At 35.6% G+C, this 26,372-nt stretch overlaps 1 protein-coding gene across 3 annotated transcripts in view; it reads right to left on the bottom strand.

Moving 5' to 3' along the window:
- Positions 1-26,372, bottom strand: part of IBTK (inhibitor of Bruton tyrosine kinase) — an 85,965-nt gene that overhangs the window by 30,683 nt on the left and 28,910 nt on the right. For all 3 annotated transcript variants that reach the window (XM_066358970.1, XM_066358969.1, XM_066358971.1), the window contains 11 exons: positions 25,289-25,888; positions 23,786-23,872; positions 22,798-22,880; positions 22,674-22,711; positions 22,136-22,232; positions 17,222-17,323; positions 13,618-13,735; positions 10,389-10,449; positions 9,738-9,862; positions 7,720-7,832; positions 2,758-2,906 (listed from right to left, as the gene is read on the bottom strand). In XM_066358970.1, coding sequence (XP_066215067.1) covers positions 2,758-2,906; positions 7,720-7,832; positions 9,738-9,862; positions 10,389-10,449; positions 13,618-13,735; positions 17,222-17,323; positions 22,136-22,232; positions 22,674-22,711; positions 22,798-22,880; positions 23,786-23,872; positions 25,289-25,888 — 1,573 coding nt within the window. The remainder of the gene's footprint in view (positions 1-2,757; positions 2,907-7,719; positions 7,833-9,737; positions 9,863-10,388; positions 10,450-13,617; positions 13,736-17,221; positions 17,324-22,135; positions 22,233-22,673; positions 22,712-22,797; positions 22,881-23,785; positions 23,873-25,288; positions 25,889-26,372) is intronic.

Raw genomic sequence — 26,372 nt, 5'->3', positions numbered from 1 at the left:
TAAACTGGCGATCATTTAAAGCTCGGGTAGCAATCAAGTTGACCACCCAAATGACCAGTGACCCCACCTCACCAAGCTGCTCGCCACACATCTGAGCACAAAGTGCCACCTGATGTAGGATGCAGTGAAAGCTTAGGATGGGTCTCTTTTCATGTTCATGAAGAAGCACTACGAATCCTGTTTTACCCCACCATGCACGGAGCACCATCAGTACACACCGAAATAAGTTTATCCATCCGTAGATTTTTTTCTTTAGCGAACTCAGTGAAAGACTTGAATAAATCCTCCCCTTGTTGTCTCTTTCATAGGCAAAACAGCAAGACTTTCCTCACGCAGTGTGTCACTGACAGCGTACCTTGCAATCACGCTGAACTGGGATAAATGGCTTATGTCTGTTGAGTCATCCTTCACTTGTGTTGCCTCAATTTGTTTGCCATCATGATGGTACAATCGTGAACAGTTCTTGCCGACAGAGGCGTGTCTTTTATTCATTTGATTCTCTTGTCCTTATCCGAAAAGTCATCAAAAAGTTCATTGGCAACATCAAGCATGAATGTTTTGGCATACTCCCCATCTGTGAATGGCTTTCTGTTTCTCACAATTTCTAAAGCACCAGCAAAGCTAGCCGAATTCCAGCCACCTTGTTGGATCCAAACACGAAGTTGCTGCTGACTAGCTTGCACTCTGCACAGTAGCTCTTGACATGCTTTCTTCCTGCTTTCCCCCACTGGATATTTCGATGCAAATGTAGTATGGCATGTGTCAAAGTGCTGCTTCATATTTGATCGTTTCATTGATGCAATTTTATCATTGCATATTAGACACACTGCAGAACCTGCTCTCTCCACAAAGGCGAATTCCTCTGTCCATTCCTGCTGAAAAGTACGATACTCCTCATCTTTTTTTCTTTTAGCCATCTTCTTCGTCAAAAGGGTTTCTGCAATTAGCTAGCTGACTACTTGATTAAAAGGAGGGGAGTTTACTTCCTGACTTCACAATGACCCGAGTACCTTACGCATTATCCAATAAATATTTGCTGTTGTCCCGGAGGACAGCTGTGATTGGCTCCAACCACCCACAACCATGAACATGAGCGGTAGGAAATGAATGAATTGTAATACACGAGAATGTTTTATATTTTTAACGTTGTATTTTTTATTAAAGATTTGTCTGCGAGCCAGATGCAGTCATCAAAAGAGCCACATCTGGGTCACGAGCCATAGGTTCCCGACCCCTGACTTACATCATGAAAAGATAAAAGATAGTGAATATGATATCAACTATCCACAATGCCTCTATGAAAACAACTGGAAAACAAAAAAAGAAATTCTATGAAAGATATAGTTAAACTTGCATGCATATTAGACTACAACAAATACATTAAGGAGTCGATCGAGCAGACCAATATTTGGCAAACAGCAGTATCTTTTAAAAAAGTATAAAGTGGTCTAAAAAAATAGCATTCTTTTTGATCAACTGCGCTTCATTCAATGCATTCAAAATTTACTACAACTACAATAGACAAAATACACTAAGATACAAAAAATTTCTACTTAAAGTAGCTAGGGAATGGATATCTGCTGGTTCAAATGAGTGCAGCTCAGAACCTAACATTTCTGGTACTTCTAAAAAAGCTCCTTACATTGATTCACTTTTTAGGCTTTCAGGGCAACTAAAAGACCACATTTTAGAAAAAATAGTTACTGGTATAAAAAAAATCCAACTAGAACGTGTGTGTGTTTCAAAAGGAAAACACAGCGAAACCAGATATATTTGCAAAACATGTTGTGTACCATTACACGTAGGTGATTGCTATACAGTATACCACACCAAAAAAAATTACTAAAATATGTAATATGTATAAAATATAATATGTAGCAGATATGTACAAAGTTTCATTTAAATTCATTATGTATAAATTAAGTATACTGAAGTTTATTTAGATTGTTTCACTTTCATACTCAATTATGAAAAAATAGCCGGTGACAGATAACTTCTGCATAAAATTGCCAGTCAATAATGTGTTGATATGAATTGCCCTTGATTTCTACCCTACAGTAAAAAAAAAAAAAAAAAAAAAAAAGAGAGAGAAAAAAAATTGATTCTTGAGGCTTAGAAGATATTAAGGGTAAATTTTCCAATGTCTCAGAAATTTCTAGTTCTTACATTTTGTGGATGTATAGGATTAGGAAAAAATGACTGTATCTAATTAAGTTAGATACTTTTCTTCCCTGTAGATGAACAATTATGAAATGTTAAGAGATGCCTATAGCTGACCAGACTAGGAATTCTGCAGCTTAATGGGAATTGTGCTAGATTAGGAGCAATCCATTCCAGAGTGTATTGCTCCAGATGAAGCAGAAAACAGACTTCAGAATTTAAAATTAGGCTTACATTCAAAATCATTTTCCTAGGACAATTTTTAGCTGGTGCATCACACAAAATAATTTTCAGGTAATTTAGCTATAAATATATTTTCCAATATGTCTAAACAGTGTTCCTCTATTTTATATCAACATAAATTTTAGTTGTGGAAAGATTAGAAATAAATCATCATAAAGTGCTCAAAACTGCCATTAAAATCTTTAAAACTAGAAACATTTCACCAATTTGAGAAAATGACATATATCATTAATTATATTTTATAATAAACAAACTATGACTGTATTAAAGTAAAAATAACACGAAGTTAAAGATAAACTGTATAGACCTAAATTTTGAAGAAAATAGTACATTATTAGTCAAGTAAAAACAAACCTCATTCTTATCTGAATGAAACACTGTTGTGAAATCAGGGGACTGTAAATCTCTCGGGCTCCCAACTCCTGCATAGCTTCCTTCAGAGTCTGATGTCAGTAGTTCCGGAAGAGATTCCACAGAATTGGTCTTATCAGACTTTAGTAATCCTAAAAGATAAATTTTAAAAATATGTATACAGTAAACATATGTATTATATTCAATAAATCAAATAAAGCCAAAAGCTTCCATTTATCCAGACTTAACATTTAAATCATAGCCACTACACCAAAATCTTAGTAATTCAAGCTAAAAAAAAAACCAAACAAGAAAAGAACAGTTAAAATGAAAGTTGAAATAAAGAAAATTTAAAATCTAGAATTAAAACAATAGTTTCAATTATATAGAAATTATGCCACGATCCGGATCCCAAGGAAGACAGTTATTTGGGATCAGTGATTCAGAACTTTTTTATTCCATATAAAAATAAAAAAGACCAAATTAGTAAGTTATATACCCCTGCCTTTTCCCTTTAGCATGTCTCTCCATACAGAGGTCTCCGTACCCATACAGAAGGGACTGGCCCCATTCTGTGTGGGGGGAGCACTGTAACCTTTTACTTCTCATCTAGCCGGCAGACTGTCCCAGTAACAGAGGCTTTGCTAAAGTCAACTGTGGTCTGTTTGAGGGTTTTCTTCAGCAAAAAAAAATAAACCTAAAAATAAATCTGTGGATTAAGAACTACTTTTAGTTAGCTTATTATCACCTAAAGCAAAAGAATTGTTATGAAACATATATACCATTTCTTCTCTTAAGCAGGCTAAACACTTGCCTCTCTCCCAGCCCTGGTATTCAGATTCATTAGTAGATCAGTCATTTCAAATATAAACAGAAAAAGTAAACTTTTACTTCGGTTCATGTGTTTATTTTCACATACCCCAAATTTAGTACAATCAAAATGTAGAAGCAAAATAGCTAAAATAAACACATTATATGGGCTATAACTAAAATGGTATATACTTGATTTAAAAACAAAAGATGCCAGCACTGGCCAGTTGGCTCAGTGGTAGAGCGTTGGCCCAGCGTATGAAAGTCCTGGGTTTGATTCCCAGCCAGGGCACATAGGAGAAGCATTCATCTGCTTCTCCACCCTTCCCCCTCTCCTTTCTCTCTGTTTCTCTCTTCTCCTCCTGAAGCCAAGGCTCCATTGGAGCAAAGTTGGCCTGGGCGTTGAGGACAGCTCAATGGCCTCCCACTCAAGTACTAGAATGGCTATGGTTGCAACAAAACAATGCCCCAGATGGACAGAACATCACCCCCTAGTGGGCATGCCAGGTGGAACCCAGTAGGGCACATGCGGGAGTCTGTCTCTCTGCCTCCCACTTCCAGTTCAGAAAAATACATACATACATACATACATACATACATACATAAATACATAAATAAGATAGCATCTCTTTTTTATTTATTTATTTTTTTCTGAAGCTAGAAATGGGGAGAGACAGTCAGACAGACTCCCGCATGCGCCCAACCGGGATCCACCCGGCACGCCCACCAGGGGGCAACGCTCTGCCCACCAGGGGGCGATGCTCTGCCCCTCCGGGGCGTCGCTCTGCCGTGACCAGAGCCACTCTAGCACCTGGGGCAGAGGCCAAGGAGCCATCCCCAGCGCCTGGGCCATTTTTGCTCAAATGAAGCCTCGCTGCGGGAGGGGAAGAGAGAGACAGAGAGGAAGGAGAGGGGGAGGGGTGGAGAAGCAGATGGGCGCTTGTCCTGTGTGTCCTGGCCGGGAATCGAACCCGGGACTTCTGCACGCCAGGCCGACGCTCTACCACTGAGCCAACCAGCCAGGGCACCATCTCTTATATATTCAAGTAAGTGTAATTTTTTTTAATTTTTATTTATTTATTTTTTACAGGGACAGAGAGAGAGTCAGATAGAGGGATAGATAGGGCCAGACAGACAGGAACGGAGAGAGATGAGAAGCATCAATCATCAGTTTTTTGTTGCGACACCGTAGTTGTTCATTGATTGCTTTCTCATATTTGCCATAACCGCGGGCCTTCAGCAGACTGAGTAACCCCCCGCTCGAGCCAGTGACCTTGGGTCCATGCTAGTGAGCTTTTTGCTCAAGCCAGATGAGCCCGCACTCAAGCTGGCAACCCCGGGGTCTCGAACCTGGGTCCTTCCGCATCCCAGTCCGAAGCTCTATCCACTGCGCCACAGCCTGGTCAGGCTAAGTGTCATTTTTTTAAAAGTAAATCACCTTTACAAGATACATGCCTCTTTTGTGGAAAACATTGCTAAAATAGAGTTTGAAAATAACATTCAAACTTTTTTCCACCAGAGTACTTTAAATATTTTTAAGGGGGACAAACTTTTATCTAAAAGAGCATATTTAATATTGATATGCTCCTAAAAGTCTAATAAATAAAGAAAATGATTAAAGTGGCCAACAATTATTTTTGGTAAGAAAAATATTTTTCACAGAATGTCTTTTGTCTAACTAAGATCAACACAAACTGTCTTTGATGAAATCTGCCTCATACACAAATAGGTCTTTTTGGTCCTCAATTAAATTTAATCTTTCAATCATTATCTGCTTTGGCTACAGAAAGATTGGTACAGCAGAAAGAATATAAAACTGGATTCAGAAAATAAATCTACTTCTGTCAGTCACTACCTCAAATCACTTAATTTTTCTGATCCCATTTCCTCAAGTTTAAAGGAAGGGATATAAACTAGTTCATTACTAATGTCTCTTTCAGCTCTGAATTGCTAAGACCAACACATGTGCTAACCATTTCCATAATTCTCTTAAGGTGACTGGAAAATCAATAGTTTCAAATCTGGCTATCAAGCAATTTGTTCATCCTTCCATCAATCCACCTATGCCTCCTAGGTAAGTACTAGAGGTAATTCATGTAACACAAAACAAAATCACAACTTCACAATTTTTAAAGGGCCTAAAATAGAAATCAGATGTGGAAAATGGGAAACCATTCTTCAGTGCTTATCATTTTTATCTCCTGTGTTATTTAAAAACTGTTCCTTACATTATTTATTTCTATGAGATTATCAAGCATGTCAAATACCTTATTTGTAGTCTTTTATTAAACAGAAAAGACATTCTTTCTTTGCCCCGAATCACAGGTATTTTTTTCACAGGGATGCAAAGCAATGTACTGTTGTATTTTTTTAAGTTGCTTGTATAAAGTTGATTGACTATGAACATATGCTGCTAGTAATTATATCACGTTATAGCTTACTGCTATAAACACATCTGTTTCAGAAAGCCATACTGTAATCTCATTATTTTATAGTCACACTTCATATTTTTATCCAAAGAAATCATTAAGATTTAGATAGCTTAATGTGAATCTAATCAGATGAATCTAGAATATAGAATAGTCTATAATACCTGATCTGAAATTTTCAAAACAAAACAGAATGCTATGGGGGTCCTACTCTCAGTCAAAAGATACTAAAGAGATATATAAGAAAAGGCAAAGTCAATCTTAATAGGATACTCTATTTTTTAAAGGCTAAAGCAAAAAGGCTATAAAAACATTTTTGGACAATTAGAGAAATCCAGATATAGCCTATATTACTATATAATATTAATAAATTAATGTAATTGCCTTAGATGTTATAATGGTATTATGGTTGTGTAGGAGAATATCCTTATTCTTAGGAAAGTCATATAAAAGTGTGGGGGGAAATGTCATATCTACAACTTATTTCTAAGTGGATCAGTTTAAAAAAAGTGTGTGTAGAATGCCTAGAGAAAGAGGGAAAAGAGCATGCATCAGACTACATGAAAAAGCAAATGTTGTAATAGGTTAACTACAAATATGGATGACATTATGCCTAGATAAGAAATGTGTTGTATTCTATCAATGGATTATATGCCTCATTATGCACATAAGTGGCATCTTACTTGACATTTCCTTACTTGAGCACTGATATATACCAATTGAATCCACATAACAGAATCTCTGACATGTTCTGTCCTCTGTTAATCTTCCATGACACTGGACAGAGTGCTCAAAAACAAAAATCTTATCACACCCTGCCAAAAAAATCCATGCATAGCTAACCAAAGCCTTCAGAATAAAAATACAAATACCTCAGATTGGTATGCAATTCCCTCCAAAATTGAACCCTCTCCAATCTTTCTCTTACCTGCACACACTCTATATGGCTGGGCCATACTGAACTATCAGCATAAGAAATGTACAGCTCTTTCTATTGCCTCTAGGCTTGGGAACATATTGCCCCCTTCTCTGATTGGCTCTATCTGCCTCCTTTTCTTGACTAACTTCATTTTTCAAGGTCCCGCTCAGGTAGCACTTTCCTTTTAAGACATACTCCCGGCCCTGGCCAGTTGGCTCAGTGGTAGAGCATCGGCCTGGTGTGCAGGAGTCCCGGGTTCGATTCACGACCAGGGCACACAGGAGAAGCGCCCATCTACTTCTCCACCCCTCCCCATCTCCTTCCTCTCTGTTTCTCTATTCCCCTCCCGCAGCCAAGGCTCCATTGGAGCAAAGTTGGCCCGGACACTGAGGATGGCTCTATGGCCTCTGCCTCAGGCACTAGAATGGCTCTGGTTGCAACAGAGCAACACCCCAGATGGGCAGAGCATCGCCCCCTGGTGGGCATGCCGGGTGGATCCCGGTCGGGCGCATGCGGAAGTCTGTCTGCCTGCCTCCCCGTTTCCAACTTCAGAAAAAAAAAAAAAAGGACATACTTCCTATCCTCTCTGACTAGTTTGCATGTCACACAGCAAATTTCAGAGGATTTATCACAAGTATTATAGCCATTCTACGATAATTTTCTGTAGCCATCCTAATATAATTTTTTATTTCAGTAGCCCCGGCAGAGAGCATATAATAGTATTCAATACATGTTAAATGAATTAGATAATGAATAGAGATATGACAGATCCAGAAATACATATATCCTAAAACACTTTCTACTAACCTGTAGATGGTAGGCTCTGAATAATATCTGAAAGGTTATAACCTCCAGAACTATCTGAACGCTTACGTGGCTTCTTTTTTGCTTTTGTTTTGGACTTCTTAAACACACTTTCCCTTGGAAAAAGCAAATAGAAAATTCATTTAAAAAAATAAAATGATACATAAAAACTAGGAATGTTGAAAAAAACCATAAATATTATATATACACCTGATGTATAGTCTCATTTATCTATGTGGTCTGGAGCTAATTATTCAATTTCACTGAACCTCAATGTGATACTATTACTTGTTCTGACCTTGCATTTCTGTGAAAGTTAGAAACAAGAGGGTATACATGAAAATTCTCTGAAAAGTAAAAATACTGTACACGTTCACACAAAAGCTATTATAAACTATAATCTTGAATGAGAAATATTTGCTGATAGTTCTTAAAGCATTTCAAGTAATGTTTAATTCCCTAAATTAAGTATTATTAATAGGGAAAAGAAAAATAAAATTATCTATGAATACAACTTTTTTTACTATAATTACAGATCTTATTATAATTCATCAACAGTTGCACAGGTCAGATGTGAATACTATCTTGTAAAGAATAACATTTATGTCAATGCTAGTTTTATCATAATTTTTCATGTAATAATGTCATACAACTAAGTCAGTTATTTATAAATTTCCAAGTATCCCAAATGCTAATGAACTCTAGAAAAGGGGTTAAAAAAACCCTGAAGCCCAAGAGCAGTGAGCTACTATCATAGGTTATTACATGAGCATGTGCCCTCTCACACACACACACACTGCATACATGTAGTAAATTAGTTGAACCACCAAAGATTTTAACAGGTCATTTACCAAGTAGAAGTTATTCTGTTAGCAAGTTCATGAGTCTAAAACATGAATTGGAAATTCTAAGCAGGACTTCCCAAATGGTTGGCCCCACTACTGGGATATTACCTAGAACCGGGGATATTTTGTTGGAGGACACCCAAATGTCAGTCATTATGGGCCACATCTCTTGAACCAGTGAGGTTCTCTGTAGAGAGGAATCTAGAGAAGTGGCCGATGCACTCCCCTCTGGTTCATCTCCTCTGGAGGGCAAATCTCTAGTCTTCATCCCAAGGTGGGAGAGGGGCAATCACTTGGTCGAATAGGGTTCAGAAAGAAATCTATGTTTTCCAAATCCAACTACTCACCCTGGTCTTCATAAACCTATTCTAATTCTTAAGCCTTTCTAGAATTCTGTTTTAGCTTTTTTTTCTGTTTAAGTCACTACTGCTCGACAACCCCTTTCCAACTTCCAAAACTGTCAACATCTGCTAACTGCTATTTTCCCCTTTCCTGTTCTCTGGGCTTTAGCACATTGTGCCTTTTTTTTTTTTTTTTTAATTTCTTTAACTTCAGCAGGTTTTAGGCAGGTGATTAAGATAAATACACTATTTCAATCCAACATGTTAAACCTGATGGCTACATTCCTTTCATATTCTGTTATATCTGCAAATATAAATTATTCATTTGGTCCTGGCTGGTGGCTCATGACTCGAGTGTCAGCCCGATGTATGGATGCACTTACTGGGTTTGACTCCCAGTCAGGTCACACAGGAGAAGCGACTATCTGCTTCTCTCTCTCCCCCTCTTCCCCTCCTGCAGTCAGTGGCTCAATTAGTTCCAGAATGACCCCTGACTCGAGGATAGCTCTGTTGGAGCTCACCAGCCTCAGCTCAGTACTTGAGCATCAGCCCTTGATGAGGTTGCCAGGTGGATCCTGGTCAGGGCACTTTCAGGAATCTGTCTCACTGTCTCCCTACTCTGACCTAAATAAATAAATAACTATTCATTTACTTTGTACTATACCAAGGCTAAGAATAAACATAAATACCTACCTATGTATTATGTCAGGTTTCTCAACTTTTTTCTTTCGATATCAGTATAAAAGTATACAAGATCTGGGATGGAGTGAGGTGGAACATTGGGGGTGGGGACAAGAAGGGAATGAAGAAGAAGAAAAAAGAAAACAGAGCTTACAAATAATTTTGTTCAGTATTTATTTCTTCTTTCAAAAAAATATCTCCATCTTCTACTAGTTCCAAAGAGCTAATATCTGGTCCATCTTGATATGGTGTAATGATTCTTCTATCCATTGCTGGAATCTACAGAAAAAAAGATGTCTCCTTTTAAATACAAAACTTCTAAAGATTTTTTTTAATTGGCATAATATCCCATTTGTCTTAATATGTGGCACTACTAACTAGAAAAAGTCTGGAATGCCTAATGCCTTCCTTTAAATCAAGAGGCATTAATTAAATTTAAAGTTTAATCCATTAAGTTGTCAAAAATAAAACCAAACCCTGACAAAAAAAGCTCCCCTTTATTAAAAATACAAATAAATATATTTGTTAGGGACCATGTAGATCCACGTTTTATACTGTCTTGACCTTTGATAAATAAATAATGAAAGACTGTGAAGCTTTCAGTAACTTTCATTTATAAAGTAATTAAAAGATACTAATCTTATTAAAATACCTTCAATTTCATACCCATAAAATCTGAAAAAAAATACTGTCTTATTTTCTAGAAGTTCCTCATGTATTAGAATTCATTAGGAAATTATTCCATCGAGAAGTCTGACTCAATATTTCACTTTAGTTGATAATACTGATAAAACATAAACCTTACCATTTTTCGGTAAAACACAGAAAGATCCTTCAGAACACCAATACTTAAAACATCAAGAGACCTAACAAGTAAGATACAAAATTTTATCTTAATACTCAAGTAACATTAACACCCATAAGATTTTTAAATATATCGAGATATTTTATATTGCTGAATAAGAGTTACCTTTAAAAAAATCAAACTGTTATAAATTCTTTTAGGAAGTATGCACAATTATGTATTTAAATAAATAGCATGAACACATTAGACAATCAAGCAACTCTTATACATAAGTGATAGAAAAATCCTTCCTATTGTAATGAAATAATAGCAAGTACATATTCATTTTCAACTTTCATTTTCCACAAATTATAATCTTTAACTATAGGAGTGCCTATATTGACAGAATAGCCTAACTATGAGGATACCTAATTACCTCTATGACAGTGAGCAACTAACTTGACCTTTCTGGGCTTTAGTATTTTCATGTGTATACTGACATTTGGACTAGATCAATAGTATTCAAGGTAGATTTTGAGAAACTTTCAAGTTCCAAAGATGTACTTTAAGGGATCAGTGAAAATTTAAATCTAAGTTTACATTTTGATATATATCTCAAACTATTCTTACAACTAATCCAAAACAACTTACATATTCAAAGTTGTACCATACCAATTTTAATGTTTATTGATTTTAGAGAAGGAAAAGGGGAAGAGAGTAAACATTAATTTGTTGTTCCACTTATTATTTTTTTTAAAGATATTTTCTATTGAGTTTTGAGAGCAGAGAGAGGAGATAGGGGAGGCTAGGAAGCATCAACTAATAGCAGTTGCTTCTCCTACATGCCTGGTCAAGCAGGGGTTTTTAACCTGCAACCTCAGTATTCCAGGTTGACACTCTATCCACTGCACCACCACAGGTCAGGCAACTCATTTTTATTGGTTGATTCTGGTATGTGCCCTGACCAGCGATTGAACCCTCCAGCCTGGAGTATTGGGACAATGCTCTAACCAACTAAGCAATCCAACCAGGGCCATACCACTTAACATTTTGAGGATAATTAACTTGAGGTGCTGTGCTATGTCAATACTGGTGTGCCCTCCATTTTTTCTTGTTGTTAGCAAGAGACAGAGACACACAGGGAGAGAAATAAACAGTGTCAGCTCATAGTTGTGGCACTTTAGTTTTTCCCTGATTACTTCTCATACATGCCTTGACTAGGAAGCTTGAAGGGAGCCAGTGACCCCTTGGCTCAAGCCACCGACATTGGGCTTCAAGCCAATGACATTTTGGGTTCAAGCCAGCAACCATGGGATCATGTCAATGATCCCAAGCTCAAGCCAGCAACCTCGTGCTCAAGCTGGTGAGCTGCACTCAAGCAGGATGAACCTGCATTCAAGGCAGTGACCTCAGGGACCTCAGTGTTCCAGGCTGATGCTCTATCTACTGCAACACCATTGGTCAGGCTGCTGTGCCCTCCTTTATCTTTGCATATTTATTTGTACTATTTCTAGCAAACATATTTGATTAGGAATGTTCAAGTTTGTATACAAAACTTTATTTTAATGAAAGTTAAAATTACACAGTACAGACATAACCACACACATGTGCCATCTTTAATATTAATAGTTTACTTGACATGCTTGTCACAACATAATAATTGAACAATAGTAGTGTGACACATTATTTCCCAGTATGATATTTTAGACAGATTTGGTCCTTACTTTATATTTTGGTTGACTGCTATCTAACAAACTGAATAAATTTGGTTAAAATTTTTATATGATTAGTATTACTAATATAATATCAATAAATAAATTAACTTAATTTGGAAACATTCATTAGGCTCTCATACCAAAATACCAGAGGCATTTTCAAATAACATTGTCTAATATCTCATAACATTAATTTGCACTTGTAAAGTATTGTTTACAAAATAAAGCATTAAACTGCCAAAATACTATTTCCCCTAAATTAAACCCTAAGAGGCAATTATTAAAAATCTGTTACAACACTTTTATTTCAATCAGTTTTGAAATTAGTTTCATTAAAGATTAGCCCTGACTTTGAAAGCTAAGTTATTAAAACTTATCATTTATAATACATAGTTCACGATTTTCTTGACTCTTAACAAAAATTTTCTAAATATTTTCATCTTTAATATGAAGATATAAACAGAATCTACTTCATAAGATTTTCATTAAGTTAACTCTATGTAACACTTTTAGAATGCTTCCTGGCATATTAGTATTATTTATCATTAATACTTTTATTAGTATAAGTTATTACCATTAAAAATTATGGCAGTATCAGTTATTAATACAAAATACAGAAATTGGATACCAAAGCTTTAAAAATGCAGACACCAAGATCTCTAATCTCAAATTTGTGTTCGCCAAAATACTGTTTACTCACCATTAACTTTATAGCGAGTAAATGTAATAAAGTTTTGACTTTATTGAAAAAATCTATAAACTTATTTCATTAAAAATTCCACAGCCAAAACAATGGAATAGAATTTCCAAGATCCCTCTAATTCTAAAATGTCTGTGACTCCTAAATCATTAACATATGTCAAGTAATTTCCATCCAGGTAATCCTCATAATATGAAATATTAACTTAAAACAGTGGATAAATATTTAGCTGACTTTTTATGTAAAATGTGTCTTTTCATAAGGAACCTTACTCACTGATTTCTACAAAAAGCATTCAACATACCTATCAGTTTGCAACAAACTAGAGGAAATGAATTCTTTCAGACCATCCCCTGCAACTTAAGTTTGATCAAAAAATCAATATGTGGTATAGGAAATATCTTAAATAAATACAAAAAGAAAACAGAAATTAACCAATAACAAATTTTATGCATGCTTACATGTAAACTAATTAAATACTAGTATTACAAATTGTTTCTAAAAGCCAAGGTCACAATTCCATAGTTACAAATCAACCTAAACAAGCAAAGAGATATACTTGTGATATTATTCCACAACTTTCCAACTAGAATGTAAACTCCACTGAGGGCAAGAGTTTTGTCTACAGTATTTTGTTCATTGTTGTATCTTAGTAAAGGCTAACATATAGTAGGCACTCACTCAACTGTTCATGGAATGATTAAATCCTCTTACATTCATTATTTTCTACAAAGCTAGAATTTATCATTATTCACTTTTAAATTATTAATATAACTGCTATTATTTATAAATAAGTGCTTTTGCAACCATCATATAATATATGCACCCAACCTACCTTGCTTCAAGTAAAGCTGCCATATTTAGTCCTATAAACTGTAAACAAGACAGTTTCAACTGTTCAGCATTATACATCGCTGCAAATTCTAGAAGCATAGCAGCGTTCTTAAGGGTAACTACAAAGGAAGAAAATACATGCAAAATGAGATAAAAGGCATGTTACTACGGCAAATGAAATTACTTATTTCTAAAGTTGTCAGGTTTGAACATATAGAACAAGAAAAAATGAAAGTAGTTTCTTTCTTGCCAAAAGTAACTTACACAAGGGCAAATATAGAACTCATTTTTCATCCCAATATACCAAAGTAATTTTAAATGACTGGTTATGAGAAAAATAGGCACACATAAAAAAATTTTTTTAAGCAGAGAAAATACAGATGGTGCATTGCAGTGTCACCTAAAAGAACTGATCATCTTTACCTAATACATTTTTCTACTGATTATAGAGAGGAAAGGTAAGGGAGGGAAAGAGAGAGGGAGGGAAGGAGGGGTGAAAAAAGAGAGGGAAGGAGAAGGGGAGGGACAGAGGGAGAAAAGAGAAAGGAGGAGAGGGAGAGAAGGAGGACAGGGAGAGAATGAGAGAAACATCGATTTGTTATTCCACTTATGTATTCATTCATTAGGTGATTCTTGTACGTGCCCTGACCAGAGATTGAACTGGCAATCTTGACGCTCTAAGCAAATGACCTAGCCAGCCATGGTACCCACCTAATATTTTTAGGGAATATATATATATATATATATTAGGTTTATTTATTGATTTTAAAGAGAAAGATAGAGGGAGAGAGCTGGGGAAAGAGCAGGAAATATCAACTCATAGTAGTTGCTTCTTGTATGTGCCTTGACGGGGCAAGCCCAGCATTGTGCCTAAGACCTCAGCATTTCAGGTCAATGCCTTATTTGATGTGCCACCACAGGTCAGGCTATTTTTAGAACAGTTTTAACTTTCATTGATAAATAGCTTTCCTTTTCATTCATATAGCACAAAATAGTCATTCTTCTATAAAACCAAAGCTATTCTTAAGACTAAAAGAAACTTAAAATCATTCTATAAAATATATTTATGTTGGCCCTGGCCGGTTGGCTCAATGGTAGAGCGTTGGCCTGGCGTGCAGAGGTCTCGGGTTCGATTCCCGGCCAGGGCACACAGGAGAGGCATCCATCTGCTTCTCCAACCCTCCCCCTCTCCTTCCTCTCTGTCTCTCTCTGCCCCTCCTGCAGCCAAGGCTCCACTGGAGCAAAGATGGCCCAGGCGCTGGGGATGGCTCCTTATGGTCGCGACAGAACGACGCCCCGGAGGGGCAGAGCATCGCTCCCTGGTGGGCAGTGCGTAGCCCCTGGTGGGTGTGCCGGGTGGATCCCGGTCGGGCGTATGCGGGAGTCTGTCTGACTGTCTCTCCCCGTTTCCAGCTTCAGAAAAATACAAAAAAAAAAAAATATATATATATATATATATGTTGAATAATCTATCAATTTATGTGGGAATATTTATATATATAAATACATATATACACTATATATTTGGAAAATAGGTAAACCTATATCTTGCCATATTATTTATGCATATACAGAATCTGGTATTACTATACAAAAGATTCCAGATTTTGTTAGAATGCTAGTAACTTTATACATGAAGTATGTTTTGCTAGAAGACTGTCCCTGAATATCCTACGTACCTAGCATGTAACTTTGGCCTCCTGAATCTCTCCATTCTTTTTATTTACTCTGAGTTCCAGCCAACAGAGGAACACAGTGTCTGTACACCAGGCTTCCTCCATTTCTTTTTCTTTCCCCTTGTAACTCTGTCAAAATTTTTAACTGCAACCCAATAATCGTCTCTGTCTCACTCCTGACTAACCTAGTTTCAACTAATGAATAATGAACCCAAAGTCTCTCATTTCAAAGAAATTAAAATGGATCATATAAAAGTTTTGATATTGCTCAGCTGGGAACAAGGACTGCCCAATAACTAGAAACCAACCATTCTCTTGCTAGGTTCTAGAATGATCAAGAAATTCATTAATAAGGGCAACTGTGCAGCAGGGGCTAAGAAAAAAATATCCAAAGAATGCCAGTAAAGTGAATTGAAAAACTAAAAATATCACCTATATGGATTCTTTATATCTATGGCATGTTGTGTCCTTAATTTATATATATTTCCCTTTTCTTGCTTAAAAGACCAGACCTGTTGTTCTCTTTTTGATAACCGAGAAGATACTCCACAGAGCTCAAGTAAAGTACATAAATAAGACACTAAAGCTAAGACAACTACTAACAAGTAAAAATTAAAAAAAAATTTACTTTTTTTTTATTTTATGAAAGGATAGGAAATCCCTTCATACTTCCTCAAGTGGCAATGAAGGAGGACAAAGTTCAGATTAGAAAGTCATGAAACTTTTTTATCAGGCTAAAGAAAGTAAACCTTTATCCTAGTGAGAATAAGCAACTAAAAATATCTGAACAGGGAAAGACATAATTACTTCCTACAGAAATATTAAAAAGTAGATAGAAGAGAGAGGACTTAAAAGACTATTGTGACATTACACAGAAAAGATGAATACATTACACCAGCTAGTGTGGTCACAGAGAAAATAAAAAGGTAGGTGAGATATAATTAACATAGTTAAGATGAAATCCGTTTTGACAACTAAAAGAATCTAGGTATAATGAAAAAAATAAAAACAACTTGGGTTTTCAAAGTTCAGTGTTCAGAAAAGCCATGCAATTAACTAAAATAATGAACAGAAAAATAAATACAAGTTTAAGAAAAAAGAGATGTGTTTTGATCAAATATATTAATATGACAGTAGCAAACATTTAGCAAATAGTAGAAAACAAGTAGCTAACCATAGACTTACAGTCAAGACCAGGGCAAGAGTAAAAAATTTCTGCTTCCAAGTTTGCTCTTGAAATTCCAAAATAAAGTTCACACCATTTTTATTATTTAAAGTTTAGTGACATTTAAAAAAAATAACATTGAAAAAATAAATAAATAAAAATAATATTTTAACTCTAAGATGTACGTATTTTCACATATTAACATCTCTGAAATAAGAATGTGCTTACAAATGATGACATGAAATCATTTAAAAGTTTTGACATTTTTCATGATACATAATAATCCTGGTGCATTTTACCATAAATGGCATCAAGTGTCAGTAAAATACAGTAATCCTGACCAATCTTAAAACATCCTGGCCCTGGCCGGTTGGCTCAGTGATAGAGTGTCGGCCTGGTGTGCAGAAGTCCCACGTTCGATTCCCGGCCAGGGCACACAGGAGAGGCGCCTATCTGCTTCTCCACCCCTCCCCCTCTCCTTCCTCTCTGTCTCTCTCTTCCCCTCCCGCAGCCGAGGCTCCACTGGAGCAAAAGATGGCCCGGGCGCTGGGGATGGCTCCATGGCCTCTACCCCAGGCGCTAGAGTGGCTTTGGTCGCAACAGAACGACGCCCCAGATGGGCAGAGCATCGCCCCCTGGTGGGCGTGCCGGGTGGATCCCAGTCGGGCGCATGCAGGAGTCTGTCTGACTGCCTCCCCGTTTCCAGCTTCAGAAAAATACAAAAAACAAAAAACATCCTAATATCCTAATTAAAAAATACTTACGTTTTTCAGTTAATGCTACTTCACAAATCTCTTTCAATCGAGTTATGAGAAGCTGATCAGCCACCACAAGAATACTACAAATAAAATCTAAATTTTGAGATTCTAAAAAAAAAAAGAACAAGCATCGTTTTTTATTACTTCCTAAACATTACACCTAGGAAAACAAGTTCAAGTAGTTAAGACAGTAAAAGAAAATTATAATTATTTTCTAAATGTTGGAATAACAACTATGATGAATACTAATAATATAAAAATATTTCCTTTCAGGAGAAAGTTAGAAACGTACCAAAATGCCCTAGAGGTCACAATAAATTGATCAACCTGACTTGATCATTTTAGTGGAGAGAGCTACTACAATGCCTGACTTACTTAAAATCTGTGCATGTTGTTAAATTAATAAACAAAGGGGAAAGTCAAATCTCATTATCACATTTAATAGTTATATGTTAATATATACATATAAATAAATATACATATATGTGTATATATGAGGGGGAAATAAGGCTCTTAGGCTTCCTTAGTTAAAACAAAATTGGTCATCCAAACCTTATTTTTTTAACTACATGAATTCCTTAATTTAAAATAACCTTATTAGTGCAGCATACTAATGGCCTTAAGCAATTTCCCTTAAGATACTGCCAGAATAACAAACAGAAAAAAAAATACCAAAGGAAGAAAGAGGGATAAATGGTTAAGAAGAAAAATTGAAGTAAAAAAAAAACCCAAAAACTTAAATAATGAAGAAGAGATGAAGTCATTGGGAATGGCAGACTAAAGACTACTTCCAATATTCCTCTTCTATACCAAAGTAATGAGACTACTAAAAAAAAAAATTCATCAAAATCAACTTCTTCAGAATTCTAAAAATTAGCCAAAGACCTGTAATAATCTGGGGAGTGCTGACTCAAGAAATCTAGCTGTTTGTAAGATACTAAGCACTGAAACATTGCAGGTTTTCCTATTTAGATTCTCCTCTTCTCCTCCAGAGTTGTTTTGAAAACCAACAACCATGCAATCACAGTAGAAATGAACTATAGTCACTGGAGGAGACAGAAGTTGTGGAGCAACATTATTAAAAGAGCATTCATTACTTGACCTGCACAGCAGTTCCCTGGAAACCGCACCCATTAGTAGGGCTTGTCTTTAACTTACTGACCTACTCTAACTTGCCCAATGTGAATAGCCTCTTCCACAAGCCATTTATTAAAAACAATCATCAGCAATTGTTATGGGTCTGTATTTATATTAATACATAACTGTTTTGATTACTGTAACTCTGTTTTGATTATTTTATCTCTCTAATAGGGTTTAAAATCAGGAAGTGTCATTCCTCCAATTTTAGTTTTTTTCTCATGATTGCTTTGGGTATTCAGGGTGTTTTGTGGTTCCATATGAATTTTAGAATTGCTTTTTCTTTTATTTCTGTTTAAAGTACCATTTGAATTTTGATAGGATTTTATTGAATCTGTAGATTGCTTTGGGAAGAATGAGCATTTAACAATATTCTTCCAGTCTATGAACATAGTATATCTTTTCATTTCTTTGTGTCTTTTTCAGTATCCTTTCTCAGTATTTTAGTTTCCAACATATAGATTATTTGCCTTTGTTAATTTTTTTCCTATTTTGTATTGATGTAATTGTAAATGGAATTGTTTCCCTTAATTTTGGGGATATTCACTGGGCATAGAAAAGCAACTTTTTGTTGTTGTTGTTGTTATTGGCTTTGTGTCCTTCAACTTGACTGAATTTATTACTTCTAATAGCTTTTTGGTGGAATCTTTAGGGTTTCTATATATAAGATCTTGTCATCTGCAAACAGAGATAATTCAACTTTTTCCTCTCAGTTGGATTTCATTTTTCTTGCCTAATTGCTCTGGTAAGGACTTCTAGTACTACAGTGAATATGTCTTCCTGATTTTAGAGTGATCAGCTTTCATATTTTTACTGTTGGGGTAGTATGTTAGCTCTGGCTTGTTTTTATTATGTTGAAGTACAGTCCTTCTATACTTAATTCTGTTGTGAGTTTCGATCATGAATGGATGTTGAATTTTGTCATATGTACTTTCTGCATCTATTGAGATGATCATAGGACTTTTATGTTTCATTTAATGTGGTGTATATTTACTGATTTGCATGTGTTGAACCATCTTTGCATTCAAACATAAATCCCACTTGATCATGGTGTATAACACTTCTAAATGTTGTTGAATTTGGATTACTAGTATTTTATTGAGAATTTTTGCTTGTATGTTCAGCAGGGTTATTCTGTAGCTTTCTTGTAGTGTCCATGTCAGCTTTTGATACCAGGATAATGCTGGCTTCATAAAATGAGTTTGGAAGTGTTCCTAAGTTTTCAATTATTTGGACAACTTTGTGAAGCCATCTAGTCCTTCATCTAGTAAGAAGATTCAGTCTTCTTTGTTATTGGTCTGTTCAGATTTTGTTTCTTTATGATCCAGGCATGGTATGTTATAGGAATGTATCCATTTGTTGTAGATTGTTCAATTTATTAATGTATAATTGTTCATAGTAGTTTCTTTTGTTGTTAAAGATTTTATTTTATTGTTATTATTATTATTTTTTTTTGTATTTTTCTGAAGCTAGAAACGGGGAGAGACAGTCAGACAGACTCCCGCATGTGCCCGACCAGGATCCATGTGACACTCTGCCCACCAGGGGGCGATGCTCTGCCCCTCCGGGGCATCGCTCTGTCACGACCAGAGCCACACTAGCGCCTGGGGCAGAGGCCAAGGAGCTATCCCCAGCGCCCGGGCCATCTTTGCTCCAATGGAGCCTCGGCTGAGGGAGGGGAAGAGAGAGACAGAGAGGAAGGAGAGGGGGAGGGGTGGAGAAGCAGATGGGCGCTTCCCCTGTGTGCCCTGGCCGGGAATCAAACCCGGGACCCCTGCACGCCAGGCCGTCGCTCTACCACTGAGCCAACCGGCCAGGGCTTTTATTATTATTTTTGTGTGACAGAGACAGAGAGAGGGACAGATGGAGACAGACAGGAAGGGAGGGAGATGAGAAGCATCAATTCTTCATTGTGGCACCTTAGTTGTTCACTGATTGCTTTCTCATATGTGCCTTGACCAAGGGGCTACAGCAGAAAGTGTCCTCTTGCTCAAGCCAGACACCTTGGACTCAAGCTGGTAAGTCTTGCTCATACCAGATGAGCCTGCACTCAAGCTGGCAACCTCAGGATTTTGAACCTGGGTTCTCTGCATCCCAGTCTGACGCTCTATCTACTGCGCCACTGCCTGGTCAGGCAAAAATTTTTTTTTTTTTTTTAGACAGAGAGGGAGAAATTAAGATTGTCGTTGCTTCACTTTAGTTGTTCATTGATTACTTCTCATATGTACCTTGACCTGGCAAGCCTGGAGTTTCGAACTGGTGACCTCAGTGTTCCAGGTCGATGCTCTATCCACTGTGCCACCACAGGTCAAGCAATAGGTTTTTTATGATCCTGTGTATTTCTGTGATCATCAGTTGTAATTTTTCACTTATTCATAATTTTAGTCCTCTTTTTTATGTAGCCTACTTAAGGTTTGTTAATTTTGCTTATCTTTTCCAACAACCAAGTCTTAGTTTTGTTGATTCTTTTTATTTATTTATTATAGTATCTAGTTCAGGGGTAGTCAACCTTTTTATATCTACCACCCACTTTTGTATCTCTGTTAGTAGTAAAATTTTCTAACCACCCACCGGTTCCACAATAATGATGATTTATAAAGTAGGGGAGTAACTTTACTTTATAAAATTTATAAAGCAGAGTTACAGCAAGTTAAAGCATATAATAATAATTACTTACCAAGTACTTTATGTAGGATTTTCGCTGTTTGGCAGAATAAATCTTTATAAAACAACTCACTATAGTTAAATCTATCTTTTTATTTATACTTTGGTTGCTCCCCTACTGCCCACCATGAAAGCTGGAACGCCCACCAGTAGGCAGTAGGGACCAGGTTGACTACCACTGATCTAGTTCATTGATTTCTGCTGTGATCTTGTTGCTACCTTTTTTCTAACTTCAGGCTTAATTTGTTCTTTTTCTAGTTTTTGTTTTTTATTTTTAAATGAGAGAGAGATAGGAAGGGAGAGAGATGAGAAGCATCAACCCGTAGTTGTAGCAATTTCTTCATTGATTACTTTCTCATACGTGCCTTAACTGGGAGGCTCCAGCTGAGCTGGTGACCCCTTGTTCAAGCCAGCTACCTTGGGCTTCAAGCCAGTGACCTTAGGGCACAGGCTGACAGGTATATAAATTGGTGCTCAATGTCACTAGCATGTAATCATTAGGGAAACGCAAATCAAAACCACAATGACATGTCAACTTTACACTAGCTAGAATGGTTATTATCAATAAACAAAAGTGTTGATGAGAATATGGAAGAATTGCTTGTGTACTGCTGGCATTAAATTTGTTGTGTAGCCACTATGGAAAACAATATGAAGGCTCCTCAAAAAATTAAAAATAGAAATACCATATAATACAGCAATCTTACTTTTGGGTATATAAGTCCAAGAAATTAAAATCAGGAACTTGAAGACATACCTGCACTTTAGACACATTATCACAAGGGGAAAACAGGCAATAAAGAACTTTTGTAGACTATGGTCAAAAGTATACTTACAGAGTTGTCAGTTCCTCATCTCAATCATAGAAGTAGCTGTGTATGAAACTTTAAATCTAATCTCCACCATTAAATATAATTCTTATAGAGTTTATTTTCACAAGGATAATGAAAACTTCTTCTTCAATTCCTTTACTGTTAGTAATCATCTCTATTGCTAATCCTGAATTAAGCCTCTGTTAATGACTTATTTCAATTAAGAGTAGAAATTAAGATTCATGTTGATATTACCATTATTCAATTTTATCTTAAATATCTAAAATTCCCTAACCCTTATTAATACCTTTTATCACCGTAGCTTCATCAGTATAGAGGTAGTCCAAAATAACTTTCAGTATGTCAGAATGTATTGGCATTTCCAGAGCTGCACAACTGGAAGCCTAAGTAAAATAAAATAAAATAAGATAAAACAATTAATTTTAAACTAAGAAATACTATTACATTCTGATTGAGATTAGTCCAAAAATTTTGAAGTAGAATCACACCAAATGTAAAAGAATCTATCATTTATAAAATACAAAGTTAAAATGAGATACATCTAATTTTAAGTTGCCTTATAACATAAAAAAAATTAAGAAAATGAGAAAAAAGCACTATATTCCAAATTTACAAATAATGGAGAAATTTTGATTTAAATAGTTTTTTTTGCAATAATTTTCATTTCTAATTGCTGCTATTTTCCAGCAAGCTTCAGCCTAAATATAAAAGAAAAGCTGAGTTAAAGTATCAGGTTCTCATTTTTTACTTTCTTTAATATATAATCTCCCCAAAATCTAAAGGAGTGCTGTTTCCAGCCTAGGTGGTTTATATTTAAATCTTACTTCGATCCATGAGCTGCTCAGCATACTATGAAAATATTCTGAAAAAAAAAAAAATTCAATTCAGTAAGAATAGTGAAACAATACTAAAACAAGTCAGTCAGCTACTAAGAAAAAATGTACCTACCAAGTCTAGCACAAAGAACACATTTATGACATGGAAATTCCTTTCCATCCACTGATTTCATGATCACATCACACAGAAATGAACTACAAGAAAAATGTTTAATTAAAGCAAGAGCAATTTCTTTACATGTTTAGCAAATAAGAAAATTCACTATAGGAATTGATTTAGCTTTTGACTCTATTCATTAAAGGCAGCAGAGAATAAACAACTTGAGGATATAGACAAGTCAAGTACTGCATCTCTTTCCACTTTAAGGTGGATAATAAGGGCCATACAATAAAGATTATATTTGAAAAGGGAACTAAATTCAGATAAATATTCAAAAGAGTCTTTCTTCTAATTCTTTTTCATTACAGGCCATGGGTTAATATACCACTCACAAAAATTAGGGGATTTTTATCGTTTCATATTCATTTTGAAATATACCCTAATTTTTGTGAGCAGTGTAATATAATAAGTGACATCATAGTCAAAAATCTTTAATGCACTTACATGTACAACCCATTCTGTGCTAAACATAATCCAGATATCTCCAGTTTCTTTTTCTCTAAAACTTTTTACCTACAAAGTATAAATACCAAATACCAAAATATTTAATAATAAATGTATTTAATATAGTACATTTATTACAAAAAGGATTTACAAAGGAATCATTATGATGAAAAGGCATAATCAGTTTCATTTTGAGGTTAACATCATTTTCTATTGGGCAAAAAAATACAAAATTCAGGCAAGAAAAAAATATTTAAAATTTCTTTTCTAATTAGAAAGAAATCAGAAAAATAAATTGCACTAATGTCTATTAAACAGTTAATATGTTATCCATTTACCTCAACAACTCTCCAACATTTCCAAAAATAAAGAATACTAGTAAAGGTAAGTATATTTATCTATATATTTGGTTTCATATGTAAGAAGAGTTAGTTCTATTTCTACACTTAGGTCCCAAACATGGAGATAAAAAGTTTACCTTCATTTCCTAACTTACCTTTGTTTCTGATTTAGCTTTGGTTTATTACCAGTTTCCTTGGAAATAACATTAATTTTTTCATTTTCAAATCTGACTCCATCCAACCTATCAATAATAGATAAAAATTGATGACAGGTATATACATTCCCCTACCAAAAACAAACCAACCAACAAAAATCCAACAAATTAGTTTACATGTGAACATAATTATATAATTTATATCACCTAAAAAAATCTCAAGGAACTCCTACTCTGTGATAAGCATACATTCTCCCTCAATTTTACTTAGAATTCAAAATACAGTGTGTCCATAAAGTCATGGTGCACTTTTGACCGGTCACAGGAAAGAAACAAAAGACGATAGAAATGTGAAATCTGCACCAAATAAAAGGAAAACCCTCCCAGTTTCTATAGGATGATGTGGCAGCATGTGCGCATGCACAGATGATAACGTAACACCATGTATACAGCGGAGCAGCCCACGGCCATGCCAATCAAGATGTGGACGGTACAGAGGAAAGTTCAGTATGTTCTGTGGCTCGCTAAATTCGAATCCATGACCAAAGTGCAATGTGAATATCAGCGAGTTTATAATGAAGCACTACCACATATGAATAACATTACTCGGTGGGATAAGCAGTTGAAGGAAACCGGCAGTTTGGTGGAGAAACCCCATTCTGGTAGGCCATCAGTCAGTGACGAGTCTGTAGAGGCTATATGGGATAGCTACATAAGGAGCCCTAAAAAATCTGTGCATGAGCCCACATCAAACTGCACTGAATAGGTATGAAACTGGGAGAGTTTTCCTTTTATTTGGTGCAGATTTCACATTTCTATCGTCTTTTGTTGCTTTCCTGTGACCGGTCAAAAGTGTACCATGACTTTACGGACACACTGTATATTAAATATCATTATTGCCAAAAAAAAAAATTCAAAGCAATGGCACAAAACCCTTCATTGTTTTTAAATAGGAAATATATACTCCTCCCTTCTCCCACCCCACAACTAAGGTTAAACAGCCATAGGCAACATATCTTAAAAATCGAGAATTCCAAAAAATCTGACAAATACTGTGTTAGCCACTTCACAAGTGTTATGTAACAAAACTATATTAACAATATGAGGTCAATATTATCCCTCCCATTTTGTATAGTAAGATACTGAAGTTCAAAAACACTAAGAAATTTGCCCCAGTCATAGTCAAGTTAAGAGACATGTACAGGGTCTTTAAACTCCAGAAACAGTACTCTTTCCAGCAATCATCCTGCCTAACCAGATGTTACACAGACACCAGAGAGAGTTCAAGTCCAATAACAACCTCTCTACACTCCAATGTTTTAATCCAGGGAGACCCACAGAGGTAGCTTTAGCAGAGAATGAAGGGAAAAAAAACCCATGTACCTCCCTGCCAAAAATAAAAAAGGGGGAGTAGGAGTAGGGCAGGAGAAAGAGCAACATAGGAAAGGAAAAAAAGTTTTTAAGAGGGCATAAGATTCAAGAATGGATATTAAGGAGCCATACCTACTACTCAAATCACTGAAACCAAATTTCTTTGCAACATTTTGCAACATTCTTATAGGATCATGTTCCCCAACATTTTTTACTCTTTTGGAAGATTTGGGTTTGCTTTTCTGCTTTTCATTAATTGTATAAGCTTGATTACTTTTATAAACTTCAAATGCTGACTTCTGATTATCTTCATCAGAGTTCATTTTATTCAAAAGAGAATTCGGAGTGCCCTGATATTCTTCTGGTTTTCGGTTTACATTTATTCTTGGTTTGAAGCCATGAGTTAAGAAGTCACAAGTATCTGTGTATACAAATTGTAAAAGGTACTCAAACAAGTCAGGATGAACCTTCTCTACTACAAAGAGAGGGCATCCTGCAGAATCTTCATCTTTCCGGTAAACATCTGTAAAGTCTAAAGAAGTACTATCTGAAAGGAACAATTTCTGGAAAAAATCAGAATGCAATGCCAAAATATATTTATGAGCAGGGAAGATTCTGTTGCCAACTTGAAAAGTCACATCATGAATGCTGTCCATTTCATCTGTTTCCCTCAACAGTTTCCCAAACTCTTCAAGAAAGGATGATGAAGACACAGTTGGAATTTCATAAAGGCTAGAAATAAAACAAAAATCACCTTTATTTTCAAGAAAAAGTTTGTACAAATCATTCCCAGCTAATTCTCCTTTTAATGTGCAATTTCTTTTTTCTATTTACTAAACTTAGAAATTTTTAAATTTGGCATTTCCTAAAATATAAGAATAGTGCATTGTCTTAGATACTGTTATCACCCTTTAAATTTTTCTATTCCTTTTTTTCTGTTTTTTCTCCTAAACTAAAATGGTAAGAATTAAGTTTTCTTTTGAAAACAGTGTTCTTTTTCTATAAAGAAACACTAGAATATAAATATCAAATGACTATTTCACAGGAATTTTTTATATGGTAAAAATGATAACTAAAAGCATTAAAAAAGGAGTACAGTTCTCAACCATCTCCTCTTTTATGTCTTTATTTTACAAGTGAAGAAAAATAAATATATAAAGAACTGAGTAAATATTTCAGGTCCCAGATCCCAGAATAGGTCAGAAACTCAAGGAAA

Source organism: Saccopteryx leptura, chromosome 1 (assembly GCF_036850995.1).
Source record: "Saccopteryx leptura isolate mSacLep1 chromosome 1, mSacLep1_pri_phased_curated, whole genome shotgun sequence".
NCBI lineage: Eukaryota > Metazoa > Chordata > Mammalia > Chiroptera > Emballonuridae > Saccopteryx > Saccopteryx leptura.
This window is presented reverse-complemented; position numbering and strand designations above follow the sequence as displayed.